This window comes from Lolium perenne, chromosome 3, assembly GCF_019359855.2.
Source record: "Lolium perenne isolate Kyuss_39 chromosome 3, Kyuss_2.0, whole genome shotgun sequence".
Lineage (NCBI taxonomy): Eukaryota > Viridiplantae > Streptophyta > Magnoliopsida > Poales > Poaceae > Lolium > Lolium perenne.
In genome coordinates, this window is record NC_067246.2 from 247,949,479 (window position 1) to 247,969,381 (window position 19,903).

The 19,903-nt window shown below is 41.9% G+C and overlaps 2 protein-coding genes across 2 annotated transcripts; one reads left to right on the forward strand and one right to left on the reverse strand.

The window, feature by feature from the left end:
- Nucleotides 1–13,946: 13,946 nt before the first annotated feature.
- On the reverse strand, nucleotides 13,947–15,905 carry LOC127340081 (protein FAR1-RELATED SEQUENCE 5-like). The gene is made up of 2 exons (XM_051365860.1): nucleotides 14,811–15,905; nucleotides 13,947–14,729 (listed from the first exon to the last, which is right to left on the reverse strand). Exons 1-2 carry the CDS (start codon nucleotides 15,903–15,905, stop codon nucleotides 13,947–13,949), a joined length of 1,878 nt encoding a protein of 625 aa, XP_051221820.1.
- A 2,834-nt stretch (nucleotides 15,906–18,739) lies between these two features.
- Nucleotides 18,740–19,785, forward strand: LOC127344644 (zinc finger protein ZAT6). The gene has a single exon (XM_051370956.2). The coding sequence runs from the start codon at nucleotides 18,942–18,944 to the stop codon at nucleotides 19,566–19,568; it is 627 nt and encodes a 208-aa protein (XP_051226916.1). The 5' UTR covers nucleotides 18,740–18,941; the 3' UTR covers nucleotides 19,569–19,785.
- Nucleotides 19,786–19,903: the final 118 nt, after the last annotated feature.

A 19,903-nucleotide genomic window follows, 5' to 3' on the forward strand; every position in this document is an offset into this window, starting at 1 on the left:
GATAGGGGCCGGATTTTTGGCCGGATTTTGTCCAGGTTTTGTCTCGAGGCCGGATTATCCGGCCCCGGATAATCCGGCCCCAACTTGGGCCGGAATATCCGGCCCCGTTTTTGCCCAAACGGCTTGATTTTTCTTGGGGGTATAAATACCCCCTTCTTCCTCCTTGGGCTGTGCTTCTCTCACTCTCTCTCTCCTCCATTGTTGAACTAGAGAAGCTTGCTCTATCTCTCAATCCCTCCATGATTCTTGCCCCCATTTGAGGGAAAAGAGAGAGGAGATCTAGATCTACATTTCTACCAATCAAATCCATCTCTTTGTGAGTGGAACTCTCTAGATCTTGATCTTGGTGTTCTTTGTGAATTCCTTTGTTCTTCCTCTCTTATTCCCCCAATAGCTTTTGTAGCTTTGTTGGAATTTGAGAGAGAAGGACTTGAGCATCTTTGTGGTGTTCTTGCCATTGCATTTGGTGCATCGGTTTGAGTTCTCCACGGTGATTCGTGGAGGTGAAAGCAAGGAAGTTGTTACTCTTGGGTTCTTGGAACCCTAGACGGATTCTAGGCCTTTGTGGCGATTTGTTGGGAGCCTCCAATTAAGTTGTGGATGTGTGCCCCAATCTTTGTGTAAGGCCCGGTTTCCGCCTCGAAGGAAATCCCTTAGTGGAACCGTGACCTAGGCCTTTGTGGCGAGGGTCACCGGAGATTTAGGTGAGGCGCCTTCGTGGCGTTCGGTGTGTGGTGTGAGTACCGCATCTTGGGGTGAGGCCTTTGTGGCGTTGGTGTGCATCGAGCAACCACACCTCAAGGTGAGCCTCTTGTGGCGTTCGGGAGCACTAAGCAACCGCACCTCTCCACCGGAGATTAGCACTCGCAAGAGTGTGAACTCCGGGATAAATCATCGTCTCCCGCGTGCCTCGGTTATCTCTATACCCGAGCTCTTTACTTATGCACCTTACCTTGTGATAGCCATCGTGCTTGAAGTTATATATATCTTGCTATCACATACTTGCTTGTATTGCTTAGCATAAGTTGTTGGTGCACATAGGTGAACTCTTGCTTAGAATAAGTTGTTGGTGCACATAGGTGAACCATAGTATATATGCTTTGGGCTTGACAAAGTAAACGCTAGTTTTATTCCGCATTTGTTAAGCCCATCTCGTAAAAGTTTTAAATCGCCTATTCACCCCCCCCCCTCTAGGCGACATCCGTGTCCTTTCAAGTGCAAGTTTGTTTTGTGTGTGCAACATCTGGTACAAAAATGTGATGATATAACATCCTTGTGCATGGAAGTTTTTAGGATGTTTTTGCTACCTGGTCTCTTGGTATTTTTGTGATCATCATGTGGTTGGTGTGCAACATCTGATAGAATTTTTGATACTATAACATGTAGTAGCAATTTTGATTTACTATAACATGCTACTGCAATTTTATCTGGTTAGTTAGTTTTTTGTCCGATGCCATAATGTGTTGTTTTTGCAACGCCTTGTAGCAAATGTTGTGTCCCAGTAACATCTGAATCAGAAACATGTTTTCAAACCTTCTGCCATATATGTGACATCAGTGCACCATTGTCTCAGTAACATTTTTTTGCTAAATGACATCTACACCTGTGTGGACATTTGTTATTTTCTTCCCATAATAACTTCCACCTTGCTTATTTTTCAACAGGCATCAATGACAAAGTCAAGTAGTCATAGGAAAAACAAGTCCGGCAGAAAACACAGTAAGCTAAGCCTTATGCGCAAGAAGCTTACATTGAAGCACAAGGTTTCAGCAATTCATTGTGAGCTACCAAGTGAAGTAGATGTATCTGTTGAACCTGTCCGCGATGAAGGAAATGTTGTTCAAGAAACTGAAAAACAGAATGAAGCAAATGTTGTTGAGGAAGAAGTAGAACCTGTGAAGGTGAGTTAAAGAATCTATAACTTCGTAGTACATCTTCATTTTTTTTACTAGATGTTTTTTTCCTCTCGTGGATGAATTGATGTACATGTTTCTCAGTAAGTCCTAATATATTCTTGTTTTGCTTTTTGCATTCCCATCAAAATGTACATGAATCTACAACATTCATAGTGAAGACAGTGGGCTTTTACCGCGGTAGTTGGCAATTTCTGCAAATTCAGAAACAAGTTGTCTCTTAAAACAAAATCATTAAAACAAATATATCATTCAATTTGTCAAGTATAACATAAACAGTATATAATCTCCTTTCCTAGTTTTACTTAAAGGGTTTTTTTTGCACTTGTTCAAGGTGAAGAGGAAGAAATTACTACAGCGTGCATCCCCAATGAAGCTAGTGAGGTTATATCCTAGCATTACAGATGATCAGATGACAATGATTAGGAATGCAGATTATGGTGGATTATTGGATATAAAATGTTCGAAACTGCAACCTGATCTGTGCAAGTTTCTGATGGAGAGCTTTGATTCAGCATCGTGCAGTTTGGTCTTCCCTGGGAGAGGTTCAATCCCTATCACTGAAGATTCCGTACAAAAGGTTATAAGTGTCCCGTGTGGCAAGATACAAGTGTCGTACGATCTCAATTCAGATGTAATAAAATTCATGCGGGCAGAAATTGGAGTTGTAGGAAAGCAGCAACCAACTATCAAAGCTTTGGAAAAGAAACTTCTCACAATGAAGAAAGCTGACAGCCGGTACCTAAGATTGTTCATAATTTATGGGATGTGCTCCGTGCTAGCTCCTACTACAGGTGTACGCATTAGTCCGAGGATATACTCTTCTTTTATACACATCAAACAAGCAAAAAATCTCAATGTGTGCAAGTTTGCGATAACTATGATCCAGAAAGCAACTCAGTCAAGTTCAGAAAAGGCAATCCTAAAGTCATGCATGTTGTACATCATGGTAACTTCTTTTTCTGCTCCTAATTTGATTTTCATTGATCATATTTTTTTCATGCGAAACAATGTCCTCTTGTCCTTATAGATTTCCCTTTTACATCTCTTACAGGTCAAATACCTAGATTCATTGCAACTAAATGATATGGATATCAGTGATGAAGGGACACGTGTTTCAGTTTGGACAAATGCAATGGTCAGGAAAGCTATTATGCAGGACACTGATGGCGTGTAACTCACACGTTCGTTGGGAACCCCAAGAGGAAGGTATGATGCGCACAGCAGCAAGTTTTCCCTCAGAAAGAAACCAAGGTTTATCGAACCAGGAGGAGCCAAGAAGCACGTTGAAGGTTAATGGCGGCGGGATGTAGTGCGGCGCAACACCAGGGATTCCGGCGCCAACGTGGAACCTGCACAACACAACCAAAGTACTTTGCCCCAACGAAACAGTGAGGTTGTCAATCTCACCGGCTTGCTGTAACAAAGGATTAACCGTATTGTGTGGAAGATGATTGTTTGCAGAAACAAGAGAACAAGTATTGCAAGAGATTGTATTTCAGTATAGAGAATTGGACCGGGGTCCACAGTTCACTAGAGGTGTCTCTCCCATAAGACAAACAGCATGTTGGGTGAACAAATTACAGTTGGGCAATTGACAAATAAAGAGGGCATGACCATGCACATACATATTATGATGAGTATAGTGAGATTTAATTGGGCATTACGACAAAGTACATAGACCGCTATCCAGCATGCATCTATGCCTAAAAAGTCCACCTTCAGGTTATCATCCGAACCCCCTCCAGTATTAAGTTGCTAACAACAGACAATTGCATTAAGTATTGCGCGTAATGTAACTAGTAACTACATCCTTGAACATAGCACTAATGTTTTATCCCTAGTGGCAACAGCACATCCACAACCTTAGAACTTTCTGTCACTGTCCCAGATATCAATGGAGGCATGAACCCACTATCGAGCATAAATACTCCCTCTTGGAGTTACAAGAATCTACTTGGCCAGAGCATCTACTAGTAACGGAGAGCATGCAAGATCATAAACAACACATAGACATAACTTTGATAATCAATATAACAAGTATTCTCTATTCATCGGATCCCAACAAACGCAACATATAGAATTACAGATAGATGATCTTGATCATGTTAGGCAGCTCACAAGATCCGACAATGAAGCACAATGGGGAGAAGACAACCATCTAGCTACTGCTATGGACCCATAGTCCAGGGGTAGACTACTCACACATCACTCCGGAGGCGACCATGGCGGCGTAGAGTCCTCCGGGAGATGATTCCCCTCTCCGGCAGGGTGCCGGAGGCGATCTCCTGGATCCCCCGAGATGGGATCGGCGATGGCGGCATCTCTGGAAGGTTTTCCGTATCGTGGCTCTCGGTACTGGGGGTTTCGCAGCGGAGGCTTTAAGTAGGCGGAAGGGCAAGTCAGGAGGGGGCACGAGGGCCCCACACCACAGGGCCGCGCGGCCAAGGGGGGGCCGCGCCGCCCTAGGGTTTGGGCACCTCGTGGCCCCACTTCGTCTCCTCTTCGGACTTCTGGAAGCTTCGTGGCAAAATAGGACCCTGGGCGTTGATTTCGTCCAATTCCGAGAATATTTCGTTACTAGGATTTCGAAAACCAAAAACAGCAGAAACAAAGAATCGGCACTTCGGCATCTTGTTAATAGGTTAGTTCCAGAAAATGCACGAATATGACATAAAGTGTGCATAAAACATGTAGATAACATCAATAATATGGCATGGAACATAAGAAATTATCGATACGTCGGAGACGTATCAGCATCCCCAAGCTTAGTTCTGCTCGTCCCGAGCAGGTAAAACGATAACACAGATAATTTCTGGAGTGACATGCCATCATAACGTTGATCATACTATTTGTAAAGCATATGTAGTGAATGCAGCGATCAAAACAATGTATATGACATGAGTAAACAAGTGAATCATAAAGCAAAGACTTTTCATGAATAGCACTTCAAGACAAGCATCAATAAGTCTTGCATAAGAGTTAACTCATAAAGCAATAATTCAAAGTAAAGGCATTGAAGCAACACAAAGGAAGATTAAGTTTCAGCGGTTGCTTTCAACTTATAACATGTATATCTCATGGATATTGTCAACATAGAGTAATATAATAAGTGCAATAAGCAAGTATGTAGGAATCAATGCATAGTTCACACAAGTGTTTGCTTCTTGAGGTGGAGAGAAATAGGTGAACTGACTCAACATTGAAAGTAAAAGAATTGTCCTCCATAGAGGAAAAGCATCGATTGCTATATTTGTGCTAGAGCTTTGATTTTGAAAACATGAAACAATTTTGTCAACGGTAGTAATAAAGCATATGTATCATGTAAATTATATCTTACAAGTTGCAAGCCTCATGCATAGTATACTAATAGTGCCCGCACCTTGTCCTAATTAGCTTGGACTACCGGATCATCACAATGCACATGTTTTAACCAAGTGTCACAAAGGGGTACCTCTATGCCGCTAGTACAAAGGTCTAAGGAGAAAGCTCGCATTGGATTTCTCGCTATTGATTATTCTCAACTTAGACATCCATACCGGGACAACATAGACAACAGATAATGGACTCCTCTTTTATGCATAAGCATGTAACAACAATTAATAATTTTCTCATTTGAGATTGAGGATATATGTCCAAAACTGAAACTTCCACCATGGATCATGGCTTTAGTTAGCGGTCCAATGTTCTTCTCTAACAATATGCATGCTTAACCATAAGGTGGTAGATCGCTCTTACTTCAGACAAGACGAACATGCATAGCAACTCACATGAAATTCAACAAAGAGTAGTTGATGGCGTCCCCAGTGAACATGGTTATCGCACAACAAGCAACTTAATAAGAGATAAAGTGCATAATTACATATTCAATACCACAATAGTTTTTAAGCTATTTGTCCCATGAGCTATATATTGCAAAGGTGAATGATGGAATTTTAAAGGTAGCACTCAAGCAATTTACTTTGGAATGGCGGAAAATACCATGTAGTAGGTAGGTATGGTGGACACAAATGGCATAGTGGTTGGCTCAAGTATTTTGGATGCATGAGAAGTATTCCCTCTCGATACAAGGTTTAGGCTAGCAAGGCTTATTTGAAACAAACACAAGGATGAACCGGTGCAGCAAAACTCACATAAAAGACATATTGAAAACATTATAAGACTCTACACTGTCTTCCTTGTTGTTCAAACTCAATACTAGAAATTATCTAGACCTTAGAGAGACCAAATATGCAAACCAAATTTTAGCATGCTCTATGTATTTCTTCATTAATGGGTGAAAAGTATATGATGCAAGAGCTTAAACATGAGCACAACAATTGCCAAGTATCACATTACCCAAGACATTATAGCAAATTACTACATGTATCATTTTCCAATTCCAACCATATAACAATTTAACGAAGAAGAAACTTCGCCATGAATACTATGAGTAGAAGCTAAGGACATACTTGTCCATATGCTACAGCGGAGCGTGTCTCTCTCCCATAAAGTGAATGCTAGGATCCATTTTATTCAAACAAAACAAAAAAAAAAAACAAACCGACGCTCCAAGCAAAGCACATAAGATGTGATGGAATAAAAATATAGTTTCAGGGGAGGAACCTGATAATGTTGTCGATGAAGAAGGGGATGCCTTGGGCATCCCCAAGCTTAGACGCTTGAGTCTTCTTAGAATATGCAGGGGTGAACCACCGGGGCATCCCCAAGCTTAGAGCTTTCACTCTCCTTGATCATGTTGCATCATACTCCTCTCTTGATCCTTGAAAACTTCCTCCACACCAAACTTAGAACAACTCATTAGAGGGTTAGCGACAATAAAAATTAACATGTTCAGAGGTGACACAATCATTCTTAACACTTCTGGACATTGCATAAAGCTACTGGACATTAATGGATCAAAGAAATTCATCCAACATAGCAAAAGAGGCAATGCGAAATAAAAGGCAGAATCTGTAAAAACAGAACAGTTCGTATTGATGAATTTTATCGAGACACCAGACTTGCTCAAATGAAAATGCTCAAATTGAATGAAAGTTGCGTACATATCTGAGGATCACTCACGTAAATTGGCATAATTTTCTGAGTTACCTACAGAGAAAACAGCCCAGATTCGTGACAGCAAAGAAATCTGTTTCTGCGCAGTAATCCAAATCTAGTATGAACTTTTCTATCAACGACTTTACTTGGCACAATAAAACACTAAACTAAGATAAGGAGAGGTTGCTACAGTAGTAAACAACTTCGAAGACACAAAATAAAAACAAAGTACTGTAGGTAAAAACATGGGTTGTCTCCCATAAGCGCTTTTCTTTAACGCCTTTCAGCTAGGCGCAGAAAGTGTGTATCAAGTATTATCGGAGGGTGGTGTATCGTTATTATGAGCTCCCCCATCCGCAGTGGTACTAAGGGCTTTGTCAATTTTAGGCCTATAATAATACTTCTTTGGTTTAGGCACTTTAGAGACATACATAAACTTTTGCTCCTTACCCACATAAGCTTTCTCCTTATATTTAAGAGAAGAAAATGTTGAACCCAAGGTTTCCATAGCTTTTTCAAGTTCATCAATCCTATTGATTTGATCATCATGGACAACACAAGTTCCTAGGACACTAATTCTTTCATCAATTCCTCCTAAGGATTTATCAAGTTCATCAGTTTTATCAAGTAACATTTCCAGTTTAGCTTCAATACTTGGAAAAAAATTCTCTATGGTTTCCAATTTTTTCATAACATCTTCAAGAGAGATTTCAGTTTTAACTTCATCAACAGGGGGTATTCCAAATAGACTCTCAATAATGCAACTAGCTTCTAATGCAGGAGTACTTAGGAAGTTACCTTTTGCGAGACTGTCAAGAACATACCTATTCCAGCTAGAGATACCAACATAAAAATTCCTGAGTAAGATAGTGGTGGAGTGTTTCTTAGTGCACCTATTATGGGCATCACTAATTCTATACCAAGCATCTCTTAAACATTCTCCCCCTCGTTGCTTAAACGTACGAACTTCAACTTCAGGGTTACTCATTTTAGCAGTAGTAAATAAAGCAAACTAGATAAAGTAAATGCAAGTAACTAATTTTTTTGTGTTTTTGATATAGCAAACAAGATAGCAAATAAAGTAAAACTAGCAACTAATTTTTTTGTATTTTGATTTAGTGCAGCAAACAAAGTAGTAAATAAAACTAAGCAAGACAAAAACAAAGTAAAGAGATTGAGAAGTGGAGACTCCCCTTGCAGCGTGTCTTGATCTCCCCGGCAACGGCGCCAGAAAAAGAGCTTGATGGCGTGTAACTCACACGTTCGTTGGGAACCCCAAGAGGAAGGTATGATGCGCACAGCAGCAAGTTTTCCCTCAGAAAGAAACCAAGGTTTATCGAACCAGGAGGAGCCAAGAAGCACGTTGAAGGTTGATGGCGGCGGGATGTAGTGCGGCGCAACACCAGGGATTCCGGCGCCAACGTGGAACCTGCACAACACAACCAAAGTACTTTGCCCCAACGAAACAGTGAGGTTGTCAATCTCACCGGCTTGCTGTAACAAAGGATTAACCGTATTGTGTGGAAGATGATTGTTTGCAGAAAACAGTAGAACAAGTATTGCAGTAGATTGTATTTCAGTATAGAGAATTGGACCGGGGTCCACAGTTCACTAGAGGTGTCTCTCCCATAAGACAAACAGCATGTTGGGTGAACAAACTACAGTTGGGCAATTGACAAATAAAGAGGGCATGACCATGCACATACATATTATGATGAGTATAGTGAGATTTAATTGGGCATTACGACAAAGTACATAGACCGCTATCCAGCATGCATCTATGCCTAAAAAGTCCACCTTCAGGTTATCATCCGAACCCCCTCCAGGATTAAGTTGCTAACAACAGACAATTGCATTAAGTATTGCGCGTAATGTAACTAGTAACTACATCCTTGAACATAGCACTAATGTTTTATCCCTAGTGGCAACAAGACATCCACAACCTTAGAACTTTCATCATCGTCCCAGATATCAATGGAGGCATGAACCCACTATCGAGCATAAATACTCCCTCTTGGAGTTACAAGCATCTACTTGGCCAGAGCATCTACTAGTAACGGAGAGCATGCAAGATCATAAACAACACATAGACATAACTTTGATAATCAACATAACAAGTATTCTCTATTCATCGGATCCCAACAAACGCAACATATAGAATTACAGATAGATGATCTTGATTATGTTAGGCAGCTCACAAGATTCGACAATGAAGCACAATGGGGAGAAGACAACCATCTAGCTACTGCTATGGACCCATAGTCCAGGGGTAGACTACTCACACATCACTCCGGAGGCGACCATGGCGGCGTAGAGTCCTCCGGGAGATGATTCCCCTCTCCGGCAGGGTGCCGGAGGCGATCTCCTGGATCCCCCGAGATGGGATCGGCGATGGCGGCGTCTCTGGAAGGTTTTCCGTATCGTGGCTCTCGGTACTGGGGGTTTCGCAATGGAGGCTTTAAGTAGGCGGAAGGGCAAGTCAGGAGGGGGCACGAGGGCCCCACACCACAGGGCCGCGCGGCCAAGGGGGGGGCCGCGCCGCCCTAGGGTTTGGGCACCTCGTGGCCCCACTTCGTCTCCTCTTCGGACTTCTGGAAGCTTCGTGGCAAAATAGGACCCTGGGCGTTGATTTCGTCCAATTCCGAGAATATTTCGTTACTAGGATTTCTGAAACCAAAAACAGCAGAAAAACAAAGAATCGGCACTTCGGCATCTTGTTAATAGGTTAGTTCCAGAAAATGCACGAATATGACATAAAGTGTGCATAAAACATGTAGATAACATCAATAATGTGGCATGGAACATAAGAAATTATCGATACGTCGGAGACGTATCAGACACACGACCTGATGGTTCGTTCGGCAATGCACCGGTAAAAACTTACAGAAATAGCATATGTAGTTTAACTGTAGTTTTTTTTTGCCTTTTCAACCAAACCATATGATTGTTCTCTGATATATGTTCCTCTCTGTCTATGAATCTGAAGTTGAAACCTGAATATGCGTACACAAGTGCATCTGAATCAATTGAAAGAGATGTATCTGTCGAAAATTCAGCAGCTCATGGGCAGGATAAACTCAACAACCTAAGAAATAGGTCCACTGATATGGATGAATGTATGGAGCAGTCACGTACACTCGGACATGATGAAGACAACACAAACCATCAAGAGCAAAGCGACAACACACATTTTGAAGAACGTGTCGATGATGAATGGAAGTATGGTGACATGAATGAAGAAGAGTTTGAAGATGTCAAACCAGAAGCGTATACTGGGGGGCAAACCATACTTTTTGCAGACCCGGATGTTATTGATAGGTTCATCAGACATAATGTGCCATCTACATGCACAGCGCAAGTAAGCATAAAACAACATTTTCTTACTCTTTTTATGTCTCACCTAGAAAATAACACCCTGACTAAAGTGGAATACAACTTCCATCTGAAAATAACATTTACTCATTGAAATCGAATTGTTACCATCATAGGATTAATTTCTGTAATTATTTTTTACCATAGCTTTTTTCTGCTTCCCAATGTTCCATGTTTTCAAACACCACTAGTAGAATAAGACATACATTTTTTCCCTATTATACAAGAGTGACACCAATTTGAACCAACTTTTCCGGGAAAAAACATCTGAACTAATTTTAACAAAAAAAAAATTGCAAACATTTGTTCAAAATCTTTAGGATGTATCATATTTTTTTTGCTTACAAAACTACTTACAAACTTACTGTCATTTGCAGGAAACCTATAAATTCAAAGATGCAATTGAGTACGCTTGTCATGGTTTTGAAGCAAGCTTGCAGATGCTAGTTCAAAATTTAGTTCACAGTGCGGAGAGTAGAAACAATCCAGATTTCACAGGCCACCAAATCAGCTCGCAAGAAACACTGACAAAAAATAAAGATTCAAAAGCCAACACACAGTTCAAGCAGACAACCACAAGGGGTTTTTCCAAGAAGCAACCATCAACAACACATGATGACAAGACCTTTAGGACGCATTCAGAGATCAATCAGAACAACAATTCTATTTCTATGGGTACAGACGAGGGTTGTGCCAGCAAGTCAGTACCAGATGGACACATAGAAGGATTTGAAGAAGAGTTGAAACAACATATGGGTCCTGCTGATGGCATTACCAAACTAGCCAGTCCACAACCAGTAATCCAAGAACATAGCATTCCAACTATGAGTCCTGCTGAAGATGATGCAGATAATGAGGAGAAAGAACATCCTGATGCCATTTCAGTGAAAGATGTTGAACAAGAAATCAACGAAGACCAAGGCATTCCACCCACAGTTACTGCTCAAGATGATGCAGGCATTCAGCAAGAAGTTGAAATACCAAACAGTGTGTACAAGAGCACAGTGGATCATGTCAACCATGTAGGATGCAACAATGAAGATAAAGGAAATTTATATTCCCTGGATGCACTTGTGGCAGAATATAAGCAGAAAAGGGGGAAAATCAAGAAGATGTTAGTAAAACCGGGACACCAACCGTGAAGAATAACGACAGTTCCACCAATTCAGACAAGCTGACATCAAATCAAGCTGTGGATACTGGAATCTTGGAGCACAAAATGTAACTTACAATAAACTATCCGGTGTGATGTTTGATGATGAAGATAGCTCAGTAAGCAGTGAAGAGAAAAAAGGATAGAGTTCATGCACTGTGTGGGGTTCTCACACATTCACAAGTTAAGCATACCAATCCTGCAAGTTCCAGAGATATCTGACAGTGCGATTCAAGATAATACATCTCAACTAAGGAGCCAGATGTTTCAGGAATTGACAAACAAGCCAGCTCCAGAAGTACCTTCTGGATTGGAATCACTAATTGATGGAAGCAAAACAGATGATATGGATAAATTATTGTTAGACATGGTGCCAAAAGTAGAAGCAAACAAACGGAAAAAGGTCTCGTTCGCAGATGGACCAAGCAAGAAAATGAAGGAGGAATCAGTTTCTTTAGTTCCATCTCCATCAAGATATAGAACAAGATCTGCTTCTCGCGAAGAAATGGCTTCAAGCCCACAGAGAAAGCAGGATATAGGTGAAGCCCAAGTAAAAACAGCAGCAAAAGGAAAAACATTGACGCCAAGAAAGACAACTCATCACCAAGTATCAAGTCCAAGTGACAGCAATTCTCGGAGACAAACAAGACTTTCAACACTGAGCACTATGGCAACAGCAAAAACTGAAAACAAGAAAGATGTAACTCCAAGTTCATCTGGAATCAAAACTACAACCAGTAGCATCCCAAGTTCAGCAAATTTCGACCCAATGGGTAGGAAACTAAACTTCGATAGCACAGAATCTGAAAGGAGAATGCACGCAATGAGGATGGCTCCGGACCCACCACCTTTTGATCTAAGCACACCACCAGAAACTAATGATCAAGATGAATTAGTCGTCAACGAAGCTAACAAAGAAGTGGAGATACAAGAAGCAGAAGCTATGGTTGCAGCACCAACCACCAAGAAAAAAACAGATGCATCAAGGAGCACTACACCTGTGGTTCATGAATATCAAAAGAGAAATGTCAAGATAGGCCACTTAGCAAAATCTCCATTCGTCAACCTAGAATCCAAGAAAAACTACAGTGTTTCCAAGTCAGTGGAAACTTTGTACAACATGGTGTGTGAGCATGGATGGAAGACTAGCTCAACGTCGAATAAAGAAATAGTCATTGATACAACAAATTACTATTGCAACCTCGGGCAGTTGGCAGATTCAGTTGCACCAGGGAAGATGTTGATAAATACAGTAGCTGAGATTGGAATTCACATAATGACATTGGAGAACAAAAATCCTAAGAAATACATAATGCCACTACGTGTTGCTGTAAGTAAACAATCATCGGTTTTTTTTGTACTTTTACATTTTTTCATGCACTTCTTTTTGTCCACATTAATTATGCAGCATGTAATTCCTGCATCTCTTCTACAGAAATATCTCATTGATTCCCGATATGATTTAAAAGATGTTACAAGGTGTTTCGAGAACAGCCCAGCGAACAGGCTTGATCACAAAGAAATTGTAAGTTTGCTAACTTCTAAACTGATTTTTTAAAACAAACATACAGACAATAACATCCTTCATCTATCAGGTTTGTTTCCCGACACTCGAGAAGTGGGCACGAACACCTACAAATGGTTCTGGACACTATTGGTTGGTTGTTCTTAATGTAAGTGCAGAAAGATTTGAGATAATTGACTCGTTATCATCAAGGAAAAAGGGGGAAGCTCTTATGATGGAAGCATGTCACATGCTCATAGCGGGAATCAAGGTTATGTGGAAAAGAGAGTACGCAAAATCAAAAGTGCAAATCGCGAATTGGCCAATAGAAGTTATTGATAGTCCTCGTCAAACAAACACGTAAGATTTTCTTGTTTTTGGTACTTGACAAAGACAAAAAAGTACACTGCTACATCAGATTTTTTGGATATCTCAATATATGTTAACTATGTTGCTGATCCATATGATCTCCTAGGTACGATTGCAGTTTCTTTATGTTGAAGAACCTTGAGGAAAAATATGGAAGGATGGTTTCATCATTCACACAGAAGGACTTGCCAAACATCAGGAAACTATACACTGACAAATGGCTACGCACGGAGAACAAAGCACCTTGGGGCTTATATATCTAGCTATTCTTCTTGATGTTAAGGTAATGAAGCTGCTTCTCATCATTTTTCTAACAGAAAATTTTACTGATAAAGGACAATTGAGTCAAGCAATTACATCTGGAGTTTCTCTGGAATTTTTGTTCTCATTTTTTACACAAAATCACATGCAACTTAACACTTCAATTCAAAGAAGATAAAAATCTTACATAAACAAGAACGTAAATTGCAACATTGATAAATAATATATTCAAATGGACTCTGAAACCATATATCCATGTTAACATAAGAACAAACTCTGAATCCATGTCTACATGTCTAAATCTTAATTACCACCAAGCCATTTCTGTTTCCTATCACTGGAAAAATTGATGAAAAGGGATTTTCTCTGGATTTGCCAATCTTACTGGACAATTCCTTGCATCATGATCTATTTCACCACAAACACTACAAGTAGTTGGGTTAGGCTTCTTTAGCTGGAGTCCACCTTTCTTCCTTTTACTGCATGGTCTTCCTTTAGCTGCAGTAACAGGGGGGTCTTTTGCTTTCTTGTTTATAGATTGAGAAACATCTTCATCCATTCTTCCCTCAAAGGGAGAAGAATCTGAAATATCTTCAGTTGCAACTGACTTGTTTTTCCTCCTCTTCAGTGCATCTGCATTAGCTTTCTTCAAAGCAGCTAGTTCTTTGCGCATTGCAATCATGTGCTTGTCTGCTATTTCTTTTGTTTTCTCAGAAACTGCCAATCCAACCGCGAGTTTTGAAAAATCATTGCAAAGATTTCCATACCGTAGTAACCTCATGTCTTTTCTAGACATTTTCCCTGTTTTTCTCTGTACTGGCTCAACAATGGATGGAACAATATCAGGAGGGGGTAGGGACCACCTAGGTAGAGTGTAGTGCTCAGGTATCTCTCGCACTTCACCAATGTAAGACATTACTTTCATAATGTGGCAACAAAGAATTCCATCCTTGTAAAACTTGCAGCACTGGCAGTTGTACATGAGATTTTCAAGATCAACGTCAACCACATAGGTTCTTCTGCCATAACCATATACAGTACCTTGCACTGGGAAAACCTCAAACACACCACCACCACAATCCCTAGCATTGTAGGATGTTATCTTCCGCAACTCCAGCTGGAAAATGTTGTAGATGGGTAGAGTGTAGGTCTACAAAATTTGATCCTCCATTGGAAAATCTCCCCACAACCTGACAACTTTGTCCATTCCCATGAAATCATGCCCATCCTCAGCAGAATCAATCTTCTCTTGTAATTTCATATACTGCTTGAAGAAATTAAGTAGGCTTTCGTGTGGGCTTATGTACTGCTTCAAAACAGCATTAAACCCTTCACTGCAAGCTGTTGTTTGCAAGAATGGGAAAAAGCGCTTCATGAAATAAGCAGGAACAAAACATTTCCTTAGATCATAGATGTCCTTGAAATGATCATTATCAACAACATCATGTTTTTGGATCATCTCAGCCCATCTAGTTTCAAATTCTTCTTCAGTAACACTATAGTCAATAACATCATTGAAATCTCTTCTCAAGTCTTCTCTTTTGGCTTCCATAGGACCAATTTTTTCCTGAACCTTCTGCATGATATGCCATCTGCAGTTCCGGTGAATGGTGTCAGGGAACACCATTTCAATTGCAGTCCTCATAGCTACATCCTGGTCAGTAATGATGTTCAGAGGGTGCAAACCATCCATTGCTACTAAGAATGTCCGGAATAGCCACTCAAAGTTCGCAACCTTCTCATTCCTCAGGAAACCACAACCAAGCTGTATGGACTGACCATATCTATTGATTCCAATGAATGGTGCGCAAGGCATGTTATACTGATTAGTCATGAAGGTTGTGTCAAACGATATGCAATCATTGTACAGCTTGTACACATCTCTGGCTGCACCATCAACCCAAAAGATGTTCTCAACCCTATTGTCATCATCTAGCTTGTAGTCATAATAAAACCTAGGATCATCCTCTTTTAGCTTCTCAAAGTATTTCAACAACTCAGGGATGTCTTTGATTTTCCGCTCTTCACTATGTTGGGCTCTGTAATTGCTAATGGTTTTAGTACTGTAAGGTACATTCTGCTTGCTTCCATATAATTCCGCCATGATTTGCATAATCCTTCCCGAACTGAGATTTACATTACTTAGCAAATCAATGAACTTCTTCTCTTCTTTTGGAATTTTGTTGTGCGACCTCAAGAATTTTTTCAGAGCAAATTTCTCAACAAATTCATGCGTATGCTCCTCGACAAACTGAGTAACTTCCCATCTGGCACCAGATCTTTTAATCCTCATTTTTGCCTTGCAATCTGCCAATTTTGTGATAGCTCAGTTTCTAATCTTGACAGGAGTAGGTGGTAATGAATTGTTCCCCGTTTTGTTGCAAACAAACAAGCATTTGTCTTTCTCTCCATCTTTTGTAGACTTCCTAGATGATTCAATCCTAACGGAGAAGCCAACATGATGCGCATACCTATTGTAATGTGACAGAGCAGCTTCCCAGGTGTCAAATTTCATGCCAAGAAATGGTGTCTTGGGGGAAAACCCTTCTGGTGTTGACTGAACTTCACCTTCCTCACCACTGTCCTCACTTGGTAAAGTCACACCTGTCTGGAAACCTGATCCAGCGTTAGTGCCTCTGTCCGAAGTGTCCTTCGGGTCGACTTGTGCATCACTACTCTGACCAGCCGAATATGGACCAAATGGCCCAGTTGCATCAACATTTTCCCAATTAGGACCACCATGAGATGTTCCTGCAGCATTGCTATTACTCCCAGGAACAAAACCTTGGTCAGGAGTGCCTTCCCAAACCGGAGGAGCATGAGATGATCCAGCTTCATTGTCATTGCTTCCAGGAGCAAAATCTTCGTCAGCTGGCTCGTTCAGATCAATTCCAAACCAGAAATCAAAACCTCTCGGCATCTGCAACAGTTGCACAGAGTTATAAGAAGAAAATTATATAGTTGAATAACTAAATGAACAAGAATTTCTTGTTTCACATCGCAATTTAATTGCTGTTTTTATGGATGTTGTTCAACATAATTTCATTTCATGTACTAACTAACTACATTTTTTTGCCCTAGGGTACTGAAGTGATTGGTTGAAGATCATGAAAAGACAATTTTTATGGATGAAGATCATGAAAACATCCAGGTGCAGGTACTGAAAATAGTTAACACCAAAAACAAGGATCAAGTAGGACATGAACAATGCTTCTCAGATGTTATTACTGCTGTAGCCGCAGTTTTGTACATTATGTGTGGAACATGGTGATGTAAGTAGTAAGGCATGCATGCTACTACCTAGTATCTTAAGTAGTATCGTCCGGTATCATCCGAAAACTGTTGCAAATGCCGTTACTTTTGGATCAAAATACATCCATCAACTGTTACTATCTAGATGATTTTCCTGTTTGATACATCTTCAGCAAATTACTTTTGGATGGAATCTAATGCATGAACTGAATCAGCTGATGAATTTTCTCCATATGCATAACTGAATTTCTTTTGTTGCTTCTAGAATTTCTCCATATGCATATCCATATGCAACATCATAACTGAAATATAACTGGATGTTGTCATGTTTAAGATTGGCATGATGCTTTTAAAGAGAAAAATGATGTTACTTCTACTGTTTTTTGATGTATCTACTGAAAATTACCAATTTTTATGAACACCAACTAATGCAGAAACTTCAGTGTCAATTACATTGCTATTTTTTTCATCATGTTGCTCAGGATAGGAAACTATCTTTTGAGCAAACTACTGGATACTTTCTTTTGACATATGTACAAAATCATGTGCATAACTGGATTATACTGCCTGAACTTTTTTATAGATGTAAACAGTTCAAGTATATGTAACCAGGTTCAGTGCATGTAAGCAGGATGTAAACAATTCCATTAGATGTAAGCAAGTTCAGTACATGTAAGCAACATGGATGAGCAAAGGTAAGCAAAATTTCTGGGGGTAGATGTTAGCAGGACTTTTGGGGTAGATGTAAAGGAAAAGAGGTTATTCCTTTCTCATGTAGAGGTTAGCTGGTACTTGAATTTCTTTGCTGGCTGACGGGATATTGTTCAAATCCCTGAAAGAGTAGCCAGATCAAGATTGCTGGACAGTTTCTGGTGAGATTGCTGTGTAGTTTCTGGTTCAAATCCACAAAGCTTGATCGCAGATCGAGATCCCTGACGGGATGTTGTTCTAATCCTGGAGGATGTTGATTCGACTCTTCAGATTTGGATCTGGTGGTAGATGTAACTGGATCTGGTTTCAGGGAGCAGGTAGGAAGCAAACGAAGAAGAACGTACGGCAGAGAGGGGAAAGTTCACGTTTTTGGTGCTGTGGATGATCTTCGGGACGAGTTGGTCCCCCTTTTTTGACGATTGGCTGGTGCCAACCTGTGTTCACACGGGACAGCACGTGGTGGTCCACGTTTTTGCTTTTTCAGGAAGTCATTACTGTTCAAAAAAGAAAAGTTTGGGTGACCTGGCTGTAACTTAAAACTAGGCTGATCTGAACGTAGCCGTGTCCTTTATGTTGTTGATATCGTTGTACTTCTGTCATGTTGATGATTTTGTTCATTTAAAGTTGGACTCTTCGAGCTTTCGGTTTAAAATTTTCAGCGCCTTGACGCTGACATGCTTCAACGTCGTGTTGGGTTGGCGGCAACCTACACAACTTCGGTTCCATTCTCGATGGCGCCGAAGGTAGGGATCAGCTTCCAAAAAGTACCACGCGCCGCCATAGATCGATTGGCCGGGGTGGGTTGGCTGCTTGACTGTACTGCGCTAGCGTCAGATGCCAGGCTTGCCAGTCTCTCTAGAACATCCAGTCGGCTCTCGATCGGCTTACTAGAAAGTAGAAACACACACATGTTGACTGGACTAGCCACTAGCTAGAGTCACCTGACAAGATTGAACGCCGATCCATCGGTACGTGGTAGTACTAGAACGTACGTGCTCCTACGTCGTCTTCGTCGTCGTAACTAATCTTCTCGATCCCATGCATACCGCTTGGTCAAGCTCTCCTGGATCGGAAAAGTACAAGCGCACACGTCCACGTCTAGAAGCCATCCCTACGCATCGAACACCCAACAAAAACATGTTAGCCACTGCCCGCTACTAGTCGTGCGTGCACCAAACCCCGAGTTGCGAACACTACATAAGCAGCCATCGGCCATGACCCAGAGCCACATACGCATTACAAAGCGCAGCTGAAGCCTGAAAAGTGATCAACGATCGGGTAGCGCGCGCACGGCTGACTTTTGAACATCAGGTGTACTTGCCGTCTAGCCGGCCGGGCAGCGATCAAGTCGACGGCCATCTAAGCCATGAGCAAGAGGAGCAGGAGCGTCTGGGACATGGCGGCAGAGATGGGCAGCATGGACACGGCCCGCATGCTCATGCTCCTGGCGCAGCACCACCAGCGCTACCAGCTCGGCGCCGTTGGCGGCGCGCAAGCGGCGCCGAGGGCGACGAGCGGCCGCGTGTTCGAGTGCAAGACGTGCAGCCGGCAGTTCCCGACGTTCCAGGCGCTCGGGGGACACCGCGCCAGCCACAAGCGGCCCCGCCTGCACCTCCAGCAGCAGCACCCCGTGCTCGGCGACGGCGACGACAGGGCCGCGCTATGCCTCGGCCGCAAGACGGTTACGCCTCTGCCGCCGCCGCGGCAGCCGGCCAGGCCGAGGGCGCACGAGTGCCCCGTCTGCGGGCTCGAGTTCGCCGTCGGCCAGGCGCTGGGCGGCCACATGCGCCGGCACCGCGTCGAGGCCGAGGCCGGCAAGGCGGTGCCCGGGGAGGCCTCGTGCGGCGACGCCGGAGGGATCTGCCTGGACCTGAACCTGACGCCGTCGGAGAACTGCGCCAAGTGCAGGAGCGTGGCGGGGCTCGCCGGCGCCACCGCCACCGCCGGGCAGGGCGTACATAAGGCGCTCGCCATGCTAGACTGCACGCTTTGAGCATTTCCAAAGCTGCTCATGTTTCTTGCTACTGTTTCATTGATTTTCTTTTCCTGTTGTTCCATTGATTTTTTGGCCCTCTTTCCCTCAACCTGTTACAGTTTCTAGATTTTGGGATCCCCTCCCTGTTCATAGGCTAGCTGGTCTAAACTAAACAAAGTAAACGTCAACTCTTGTACGTATTTCCTTGTTGTAAATAATACTGTACTTCACGAAATTTACTGGTTACGGCCGTCTTCCTCCTCAGAGCCATTTCATGTCAGAACTCAGAACGTGTACATTGATGATGCTCATCTAGAAACTAAGCAGACTTTAAAATAGTTCTGTTCACACTG

Coding starts and splice junctions, on each gene's coding strand:
- LOC127340081 (XM_051365860.1), bottom strand. CDS start 15,905: ATGAGGATTAAAAGATCTGGTGCCAGATGGGAAGTTACTCAGTTTGTC. Junction 14,730..14,810: donor ATTTCATGGGAATGGACAAA/GTTGTCAGGTTG, acceptor AACATTTTCCAG/CTGGAGTTGCGGAAGATAAC.
- LOC127344644 (XM_051370956.2), top strand. CDS start 18,942: ATGAGCAAGAGGAGCAGGAGCGTCTGGGACATGGCGGCAGAGATGGGC.